The sequence below is a fragment of the Syngnathoides biaculeatus genome, chromosome 4, assembly GCF_019802595.1.
Source record: "Syngnathoides biaculeatus isolate LvHL_M chromosome 4, ASM1980259v1, whole genome shotgun sequence".
Taxonomy (NCBI): Eukaryota; Metazoa; Chordata; class Actinopteri; order Syngnathiformes; family Syngnathidae; genus Syngnathoides; species Syngnathoides biaculeatus.
The window spans coordinates 7,201,956-7,213,023 of NC_084643.1; the positions used below are offsets into that span (position 1 = coordinate 7,201,956).

At 40.0% G+C, this 11,068-nt stretch overlaps 1 protein-coding gene across 1 annotated transcript; it reads right to left on the reverse strand.

The window, feature by feature from the left end:
- Window positions 1-3,124: 3,124 nt before the first annotated feature.
- On the reverse strand, window positions 3,125-11,059 carry rmi1 (RMI1, RecQ mediated genome instability 1, homolog (S. cerevisiae)). Its single transcript, XM_061816752.1, has 9 exons — window positions 10,942-11,059; window positions 9,609-9,796; window positions 8,649-8,759; window positions 7,682-7,831; window positions 7,541-7,611; window positions 7,336-7,459; window positions 7,153-7,243; window positions 6,864-7,074; window positions 3,125-6,354 (listed from the first exon to the last, which is right to left on the reverse strand). Exons 2-9 carry the CDS (start codon window positions 9,762-9,764, stop codon window positions 5,490-5,492), a joined length of 1,779 nt encoding a protein of 592 aa, XP_061672736.1. The 5' UTR covers window positions 9,765-9,796; window positions 10,942-11,059; the 3' UTR covers window positions 3,125-5,489.
- Window positions 11,060-11,068: the final 9 nt, after the last annotated feature.

Sequence of the window (11,068 nt, forward strand, 5' to 3'; positions counted from 1 at the left end):
TAAAATTTGACTTAATTTTAAATTATTCTCGTAAGTTGTTTTCCCATACACTTCTGATTTAAAGTCTCCGTAAAGTGAAAATAAAAATGTCTTGTGACTTTGACTTGAACGTGTATTGTTGTTTGTTATTTTTTTAATTATAAAATCACAACTTTTTGGTTTTGCTTCTCTAACAAAGAAAAATGTTATTGTAATATTTCAACTTAATTACAATCAAATTAGATTTTTTTTTCTAAACATTAATTCTGTTGACTACATTAAATGTTTTTGTGTTTTCAATATTTTGAGTCCTCCTTACCAGTAAGCTAGAACTTTATTCTAATAAAAAAAAATCATAAAGGTTTTTTTAATTGTAATGATGAATTTCCTCCTGTGAACATTCCTTTCTTCATTTTCAAACTAAACAAAATCTTTGCCTCAGTATTTATAATTTCTTTTTGTAAAGGAGCAATTTTTCCCTAATATAATTACAAATATTCATTGTAACATTTTAACGTTCTCTGCATAGTATGACAACTATTCTAGCAAAATTAAGATTTTTTTTCCAAATATTATTAATTCTCTTTACAACATTAAATGTTTTTTTTGTTTTCAATATTTTGAGTCTTTCTTACCAGTATCTTAGAACTTTATTCGAACAAAAAAAAAATCATAAAGGTTTTTTTAATTGTAATTATGAATTTCCTCCTGTGAACATTCCTTTCTTCATTTTAAAACTAAACAAAATATTTGCCTCAGTATTAATAATTTCTTTGCGTGAAGGAGCAATTGTTTTCCTAATAAAATTACAAATGTTTATTGTAACATTTTAACGTTCTCTGCGTAGTATGACAACTATTCTAGCAAAATTAAGACTTTCTCCACCTTTGAAAAAATCTTGGACATTATTTTTGGACTATTTAACTTTGTTTTGTGAATGCAACAATTTGTTCCCTCACCAAAATTGTTTTCGGAACAGCTTTAATGGTTTCCCATCATATATTCTTTTTTTACTTACTGCATTTTTTTAAATTCCTGGATGTTCCATCAAAGAGAGAAAAAAAAATTAATGACTGCAATAACATTGTTGTCCTTATTTCTGCTCGTACTGTGTCCCAATCAGTATATAAGACCACTACTATTACTTTATTTTTAATGGACTGTAAGAGACAGTCGTGCTTGTAGTGGAAACTTTTAGAATTAAGAGCCAACTCCATTAAGAGCCAAAAAGGGTCCCTCAGTTGATTCTTTTTTCAAAGCACACATAGAAAGAAAATAATCTCCTCCATCCAGATGAGGCAAACAAAAAAGGGCCAACTTTCTTGTAGTTTAAGTTCGATTTCCTGCTATTTTATCCTCTTCCTTTTAATGACTCACGTCCTCAAGCCTCTGGCACATTTGGATGCGGGCCCTAAAAGAGAGCTTGAGCCATCAGAAAGGATTTTTCATTACTAAATGTAATAGGGCAAAGAAAATTACAGCTGCTTGAGCATAGAGGGTTTTTTTCCCTTTCCCCCAGGATTGTTCATGTGCTTTTTACCTTGATGATGGAAGCAGTACAGTGCAGCTGCATTGGGGCCATTAGGAGAAATTAGCACAGTACTCTCTTCCCATATGTGCACCCCCCCTCCCCCACTCCCATCCCCTTCCCCGACCCCCTGAAGCATCTCTATTTGCAACTGGCAAAGATTCGCTCCAACTGAAAAGGGGAACAAGTGTGTATTTTATCTCCGGCCCGAGACGCGAGCGGCCGACCGACGTAATCACGTAAATAATATTGCAAATGGAAAGCTATTAGGGGCGGACGAGCGCTTCCGTCGAAATACATAACGCGCGGGCAGCGTACGTTTTGAAGGAAAGTGACCAGTGGTCTCGCCGTTTTACAACATTCGGGCATGACTGAGCAGTCAAGCGTCACATCAGCACTAGAATGTATGAACTAGGAAATATTAGAAGAAATCGGCAAAGAGCTGTTTCATATATCACGGCGTATCATAACAGCCCGAGGAAGACAGCATGGAAAAATTCACCCATGGTGTCTGTGACCAGCTGATCAAAAGCTGAATTACCAATTTGTTGGAATTTTTAAAAAATGTTCTTGCATGAAATAATGGCAACAGAAATGATCAGTTATAGAGACAAATAATAATAATACTAATACAAAATTCTTAGTCCCTGTAAAATGAAAATAAAATGTAAATTTGACACACCAAGAAAATTTGAAACCTAATTTATTTATTTATCTTTTACTTGAAGAAAATATGTAAATCATTGTACATTGTTTTTGGAACATTTGTTGTAAGGTGCTTGGAGGTGGTGTCATTTTTTTTCTCTTTTTCACGATGATTATTGTTGTTTTCCCTTTAAGGTATTTTTTTTGCTCACTTAGGAGTATGAACTCGGTTGAGGATGACCTACTAGATTAGATAATTGGAATTGAGAGAAACCCTCCTATTCTGTCATTTATAAAGGTATTATTATCACACTGTTAATGAATGTAAATTATTTTTTCTCTCCTTTCTCTGTTTGTATATAAAAATGTATGGAAAAAATTGAAACAATTTGACACACCACAGAGAAACGTGGTTAACAAGCCATCCTAATTTGAATTATTGAAAAAAAGTTTCAAAAACAAGGCTTCAAAGTTGTTTTCTCCGCTCACATGCTGTGGGCGTGTCTGTTATATGTGCTAAAACGAGAGAGGGAGAGAGAGAGGGTATATATAAAAAATTATCCCTGTCACGCTTTTATATTACTCCCATAGAATTTCATGTTTTTCATATTTCTCATGGAAAAGGAGTTTGCATTTGCATGTACTATTTAGACTCTTTTCTCACACATCTTGTCCTATATTAAATTACTCCACTCTATTCTTATGAACTTGAAAATGATGGCAGTCTTGTAATATTTCCTAGCATTATATTGCAACTCAATCCAAATATTGTTATTATTATTCTCGACTCTTTGGCCGCCAGGACAAAGGCAAAAGACAACCACACGTCGTGTGACGCATATGACACGGCAGAAGCGAGCCCCATCCTCGGGTTTCATTAGCAAACTGATACGATTCCTCCCTACGGCTGGCCTGCAACCCCCCCCCCCCCTCATCTCACCAACCCCTCCCCTCATCAGCCATGACCTCTCCATCCTATCCAGACTCATTAGCACCAAACAGGCTATCAACATGCAAAGTCGGGTCTGGCTATTAGAGGCTCAACCCGATTAGCCCCTAATGAAGAAAGACGAGTGACATGAATGGAAGTGCACAGTACACAAAACTGTACATACACTCACAAACACGTCATTGGGTACGCATGCACAATCTAAAAGAGGTCCAATTTGTTTCTGTTATTACTTACAATTTAAACCCTAATGAAATCTAAAATAAATCACAAACATTTATCTTGTACAGAAGCTTTGCCTTTCTTCCATTTTTATGATGATTTGTGACAATTATTGTAAAAGTTGCATTTCTTTATAGTTCAACTCTGGCTCAAAAAAGCGACTTTCAAAGGAACTCACAAATGTCTCAAGAATTCTTGTACAACCTCTTTCATGACATACATATTTCCTTTTTTTCTAAGATAATTGCACCTTTTAATTTTTTTCTCATATTTTCTCAAAAATGTCTTATTTCCTTTCTAAATGTCTACTCCTCTTGCAACTTAAAACTTTCAAACCTAATATTGGCATTTTTTTTTTGGGGGGGGGGGAATCTCTAAATAGTTTTCTTTCACTGTTCTCATGCAATTGCAGCCATTTTGTTAAGATTGTGACCTTTCAAAGCATACTTTAGTATCACAAATTATTTATGCCTGGAAAATGACTTTAGATTTTGTTCTTGTAATATTTATACTTCATACGCATGAATAAAACCTGGCTTGACATTTTGATTTTTCTTGAAAAACCTCCCCTTTTCTTGTCCCTTACAACTTTATCCTTATAAATTGTGCACTTAATTCTCACTTGTTACCAAATAATTATCTTTATTTACCGATACAAACAATGCGTGTAATTTTTATTTTCTGAGTGCAATCATAACAAAAATAAATACATTTTGAAAATATGAGCTGTCATCAAATTGCAGGGATGTTATTTAATGGTTAAAAGGGGGGGGCATAATGGCATAAAATATAAGTGCTTTTATTCTCATTCACAGGTCAAAAGTTTTGGGACAGTTATTTTGTATATGGTATTTCATTGCTTCCCCCCCCCATGCATAGTAGAATTGAAGAAAATATGAACTCCTGTAATACCATAGCAACTAGTTTTGCATTGGTTTTATTTGCGTAGGACACAAGACCACACCCTAGCGTTGAACAACAACCATAAAGGTGTCATGTTAAATCAGCTGTCGTATTCAATAAGTAATTATTGCATTCTTAAAGTGCTCCACTGATTGGTCACATTTACGGTAGTTGATGGTTTTAATTTTATTTACATATTATTTCACAGGATTGTGCATACGTACTAAATGAAGTGTCCAGTGAACGTAGTGGACCTTCAACGCTTGACAATTGTTCCACCAAATACATTTCATCCACTACCCATTGCTACAAAAACTTAGCGGACCAATGCGGCGTTGACCAAAGCTGAATTTGAATTCATCAAATTGTGGTGTGATCAATTTGTGGAAAAGCAGCAACGAGCTCCTGCGCACTGGCAGATAAGGAATGATTGTCAATAGTACCAACGATTTTGATTCCTGCCTCCTGCTTTCATTTTTCGCATTGACTTTTTGTGGCGCAATGCCCAAAAGGCAGCACTTAACGACACCACAAAACGTTTTGTCTTATCTTGAGAACTCGATGGAACTTTATTAGATAAATTTATAGAACACCGACGACCTTTCAAACAATTGTATACAGATAAAATTAACAGTGCGTCAACAACCAGTTTGTGCCGCGCATACAAATCATTAGGACAAAATCACAGAGGAGCTCGTTAATGCTGTAAAATAATAAAAAATCATGACCACTTCCTCATTTTCCTTTCCTCATATTTGCTTCCCCGGGGGCGACTTTATTGAAGACCTGCGTTGCCCTTGGATATTCAATTATTTCCCCAGCGAGACGTAATGGATGTAATGAATGAATGCAAAGCCGGCAATTCATTACGGCAATTTGAATATAAACCGGGGTCCTCTGCCGCACTCTTCTCGCCACGTTTCAAAAATGTGCCTTACAGTTCTGCGTTTAGTCGAAATTTAACGTTTCAATGCGCACGGTGAAATGAAGGCCATTGCATGCAGAGAAATAGCTCCGTGAATACATGAATGAAATCCCTCTCTAATGACGCCGTGTTATATTCGCGTGCAGCAGATGGGATGCACTGCGACACGGATTCACACGTCGTCTCCTCCAGATCGGAAGCAGAAGGCCAGCTTGATCGTAGTCATTTCCCCAAAAGGAAAAAAAAAAAAAAAAAAAAAAAAACTCACCTAGGTCCTCATTAAAAGAACTGTGCTCATGTTAAATGTCTATGCTCTCATTACCGCCCTGCTCCCGCTCTCATTTCCTGTCTCGCACTCTCTGCCTGAGCTCGCGGCAGACCCCCTCGGTGACAGGCTCGGCCCGGGTCACCACCGCTCCCCCGCCCCCGCCGCCCACCTCCACGGTCATGAGGCAGCACATGTCCACCAGCTCTTCCTGACAACGCCTCATGCCGGCATCCAGCTGGGACCTGCGGGCCGGATCGCGCCTCATCGCTCCCTTCTCGGCCACCGTGAAGCCCAGCAGGCCCGTCAGGACCCGGTCCGACAGCTCGGCGTCCAGGTAGCCGCTCCCGTCCGAAAGCGTGGCGCGGATTCGCCACAGGCCGTCGCTGGCATTTAGTTTTCCCAAGAGTGTGACGATGAAGGCTTTGATTGTTATGCTAGTGGGTGTGGAGACATCGTCCAACAGGCACAAGTATGTAAACGGGGGTGAGGCAAGGGTGATGTCACCGGGTGGCTCCGTTTTTGCTCCTGCAGTCATTGACTCGTGACTCTCCACATCAAGTACACTTTCTTTCCCGACTACTTCATTCCCAGGTAACCGGCTGGACTCTGCATCTTGTGCTCTCTCGCCATATGATTGAATGCTCGTGTTCAAAAATTCCATGTCCTCCATGACGTCAGCTCCCTCCTGGTCCACAGAAGGTTCACATGGAGGAGCTGAGGGAATGGAGGGTTGAGCGCCCTCCTCCATATTGTCCAACACGAGGTCGGTAAAATCCTCATCTGGAAAGTCATCGTTGTCGTCACCCTGCCACGCCGGGCCTTGCCGAGAAGGCGAGGGTTCGACGCCGACGACCGACTGCTCTTGCTCGTTACTGACGCGACCGTTTGGGAATGAAATGAATTTGCTCACGTTGGAGGGCATAGATGCTTCACTTCTAGAAGACAAGGTCATAAATCATCTAAAAAGCTGAATTTACTTTGCATGAATAAGTGCCCAATTACCATTTAAATGCATCATTAAGTGCTGGTATCACTGTGTTTACATTTGACACAGTGCGCATGTCGACTGAGGTAAATAATAATTAAAGCTGCCAGCAGCGATGAAGGCCCCGGGCATCCCATTTTTAATGGCGAGCATTCCAAATTATTATTTGACGCTACGCTCCACCTATTTTAGTTGGCGTAGGAATGGGCACAACGACAGAGGAATTGTGTGTTCGCCTAACATACACAATTAGTCCAAGTAAGATAGTTCCAATGTGTCAACAGTCTAAAACGCAGCAATAAAACCAAATTTTCTTTGTCTGGAGCCCGTTTTTTTGCCCGATGATTCAAAACCAGAAAAATACATAATCGCTTCAATCTAAAATGTCATGGCGATTACGAGCTAGATGAGGAGTTCGCGCGACAAAATGTCAAGACATCCCATTGACAAACTGCCCACCTGCTGGATGAAGCACTCAGGCTGTGGACGGCGAAGGCTCTGGAAGACTGAGAGGAAAACTGGCTGAGCGTCCTGTATCCGCTGTCTTCAACGGGTCTAACCGGAAGCCTGTCGGCCACCTGCTGCTGCAATTCCTCCTGGGCCTCCAGACTAGCCAGTAGTTCTAGATCATCTAGGTCTATGTCCTCCCCTCTCTGGTTTGAGGCATCATCTTGAGCGGTTTTGGTAGTGTGAATGACTTTGATAGCACATAAACAAGTTGAAACAAGTTGCCATGGAGTTTCCGTACCTTGGTGTGATGGTGGAGCTTCTCCCCTGACTTCCTCCTGCCGCTGCTGCTCCTCTTCGGGAAGTCCCAGGACCCGACATAGAATCTTTCCCTGTTAGGTATCATTTTTGGTGTATTTACCTCATTAGCAATCTGGTACAACGAACTAAAGAAACTACCACAAAGTTTCCAATTTGAGACAACCTGGTTGTTGTTGTCGGCCAAGTCTTCCACTTCCCCGCCCAAGACCTTCACGTTGCCCGGCCCCAACAGAAGCATCCCGAGTCTGCAGATCATCTGCCCTTGGAGCTGCAGCTTCGCGCCAGGTCTGGCGGTCAAACACACAACCCATCATCTGCGGTTCTTCTTTGTCTTACGTGACAGCATGAAAGTATGCGAGGCCCTTCACCTCAGAGCAGTGCTCAACGCAGGTATCGGCCGATACTCCATTGCCTCCAAGCTCTGGACTCCGTCCGTCACCTGCGACAAGGACAATCGGAAGAATCAATCAATGAAAAAGGCCATCTCGATCCTTATATTGTGCACTAACCTGCAGCAGGAGCATACGTGTGGCTCTGGCCTCCCACGGCCTCTGATTGCTCTGCGTGACAGCCGTCACATTGTCATTGGCGCAGTCGGTGCCCCTCCATTGCTGTAGCTGACCGTAAGCGGGCTGACTGATGTCCAGTAATGAGTCAACCTACAACAGAGAGGGAATGCTCCAGCACAGCACACTGCCTTTCCCGTGCCGCTTTTATTTTGGCCTGCTGAGTTAAACAATAATGCCATCAAAAATAGTGACCGCCTGTGACCAAATAGACACTACATGCAAAAATACAATCCAGTGGATCCCCTTGATTCAACATTCATTTGTTTGCATTCAGAAACCAAGTTTCCCCACAGGAAATGATAGAAATAGAAAATAACCTTTATGAACTTCAGACAATATTATATTATCGTAATTTCCCGAGAATAATGCGTCCTTAAGTATGTCCACCCCCAAAGTTGACCTAATTTTTTTTATGAAAACCCTTCTACCAATGTACAATGTGTACCACCAATTTGCTGCTATCTATATGCTCAAAATATTGGGAATTATCTGTATTTATATTTTGTTAGGTTTTTATTTGTATTGTTTTTCAGAAATTGTCTTTTTAAAAATATTTTTGTAAAAAAATTGCGTGTTATTTTCGAGAAAATTACAGTAACAAGTTAAAGTTTAAAACTTGAAAAGTATTGAAGCCCAAGAACAATAAATCACCCTTTAATGACAAAGGCATAATGAAAAATAAGTCTCTAAAGATTTGTGGCAAAATTCAAAATTGTATGATTTTCCACTAGAGGTGTTCCACTGGATTGTATTGAATTTGTGCACAAATGTATGTTTTGCTATGTGCAGGTGTTTCTTGCAGATTTAATTCTTACCTGCCTAACCTAAAAGAATACAGCATCCTCTCTTCTTAATCTGATGAAGTCACGTGTATGTTCAAAAATAAGCAACCAAAATAATTTCCTACCTGTACACAGAATGTACCGCTGAGCTCTGTCTTGTGAGCATGAGCGAGTCCTTCAGGGAGAACCGGGTAGTCCAAGTTCTTTAAGTCAGTCAACAGCCACTGGTCAAGTGCCTAATGTGATAAGGAATGGTTTTTGTTGAAATCTGGTGTTAAATGTAGAATCTGAAGAAAACCTTTGAAACCTACAGTACATTTGCGACACGACTTAAGTCACTTTGACAAGATACTAGATTACATTTTAAGGTCACTGTTGCTTTCTCACTCAATTCCTGGATGGAAAAAACAAATCTCTCTTATCTGAAAATAAACATACAAGTAAGGTGTAATTTTATAGCTGTAAACATTTTGCTATTTAGTGCTTTATTTCTTTTGCTAGGTTATTTTGTTTTGCTAAAGTAGAACATGTTTTAAAGTGGTTTGAATTCATCAAGCAGCAAAGTTGTCTATTTCTTTCTGAGTATGAGCATGAAGCGATGAATAAAAGAGATTTTGATGCTTTTTGTTCTTGTTGTGCGAAATAAGGATGGCATGATATAAAATTGAGTGTAAAAAAAACATTATGTTTGTAGTTGAGCTTACACTTTTAATAGATCAGTACCTCTAACTTTACCAGTTTTTTTTTCAATTATTATTATTTTTAAACAGGGACAACAAATTACAATGGCAGAGTGTGAATATTTTGGCCGCCACTGGGTATAAATGATGTAAACCACATGACACCAAGTATGGTCATGGAATTCAAATACTCATATGGTTATTGTTGTGCTTTGTATGTATGACTCACAAACACACACATGGAAAAAATAAATTCTCAAGTCAAGAAAACATGTTGCCGAGAAGCAGGAAACGATAACGTGGGTTATTGCAATAAAAGTATTCCATACTGCCAGAAAAGCTGCATGGAACATGTACAGCTGCAGTATTGCTTCATAATTGTCAGTACAGTAAATTCCTACCAACCTGTTGGTTAATTTGCTGCTGCGACAGACTGTCTGGACCGCCAGCCTCTTCTTGAAGCCACTCCACACAGGCTTCCAGCCAGGCGAAAGGCACCCGAACATGCCAGGCAGAGTGCAGCCAGGCTTGGGTCACCTGGACCACAGCCTGAGGAGCCATCCTCTGTCTTCTATTGTCACTGACCTACCACACTGTTAAATGAAATATTATTATTATTATCTGTTAGCAAAAATATGTATGTAACATGTTTATGCGACAAAAAAGGAACAAGGCAGCAGAGTGACCTCTTAGTTATTATGCATGTTTTATAGTTCTTGGGTTTGGAGTCTGAATCTCTTTCCATTTGCATTTTTTCCTATTCCAAAAACATGCATGCTAGGCCTAGACTAAGCGAACACTAATAATGTGGTTCACATGGACTGTGGATTGTTTTTTGTCTAAATGTGCCCTCGGGTTGACTGGCAAACAGTTCCGTGTGTGCCACGCCTCTCGGACAAATGTCAACTGTCACTGGGACGGGCTCCAGCTCACGTGCGGCAGTATAGAAAATGGATGTTCGAAATGCCAGTTCCCTGGTATGAGACCTCAGGAGAACCTGCACATGTGGTTTATGCTAGGTACCTGATGAGTCATGCTCGGGTGTCCACAGAGTAAATCTGTTTGCTGCTTCTTCTTGGGGGCCATTAAAGTGGCCAGCAGCACTTACTCTGCGGTTTCTCCCCTTTGAAGTGACTTTGGAGATATATCTGTCAAGTTCATTGTTTAGTACTTTGTCTTTCCAGCTAATATCCAGGGCACCACTGCATAATCTGGTGTAACACCCATTCAGACCTAGACCCATCTTTATTTTTTCAAGATGCATGTTTCAGAATCATAGCGACGTACCGGCTCAAACAACGTTTGAAAGATATTAACCTTCATTTGACTAAGTTATTCAGTTTACCAGAGCGTCTGTAGATTAATGGAAGTTACCCAGGTTGTCCCTTTCTGACATGTACGTCTAAGCATCCTAGTACTAGTACTAGGACGAGACGTGTTGGAGTTTGTCATCCGTGGTACATATTAGTGAAGCAGATGTATAACTCATACACTGATTTTTCTTTAAGTTTATCTGAAGCCCACTTTTTGCTGTCTGTAGTTCTAAAGCCAAGAGCAGTTCCTGTGCTTTTCCCACATGAACTTCGCTTGGCTTTTGAAAACATTAATTCCCGCTACAGTCAGTATAATTAACGCCAATTTGACAACAAACAAATGACATAAAAACAAGGAGCATAAAAGAGATGGACTATCAAACGCTTAACCACGCTGGTCATTGTTAAAAGTAAAAATAACATACCTCGAGAGTCCAGACCAGATAAAAAAAAAAGGCGTAAAAGCGTTATTAATTTTGCAACTCAAACAACTTCCGGGAGACGGAGCTGTCGAAACGCCCATAATGGTGATTGATCCCAAGAAAAGCCAAT

Excerpts from the sequence above, each read along its gene's own strand:
- rmi1 (XM_061816752.1), bottom strand. The coding sequence starts at position 9,764 with ATGGCTCCTCAGGCTGTGGTCCAGGTGACCCAAGCCTGGCTGCACTCT. Across the intron at positions 7,460-7,540 it reads GCGTTGAGCACTGCTCTGAG|ACCTGGCGCGAAGCTGCAGC; the intron begins GTGAAGGGCCTC and ends TTTGACCGCCAG. Across the intron at positions 6,355-6,863 it reads CTGAGTGCTTCATCCAGCAG|AAGTGAAGCATCTATGCCCT; the intron begins GTGGGCAGTTTG and ends CTTGTCTTCTAG.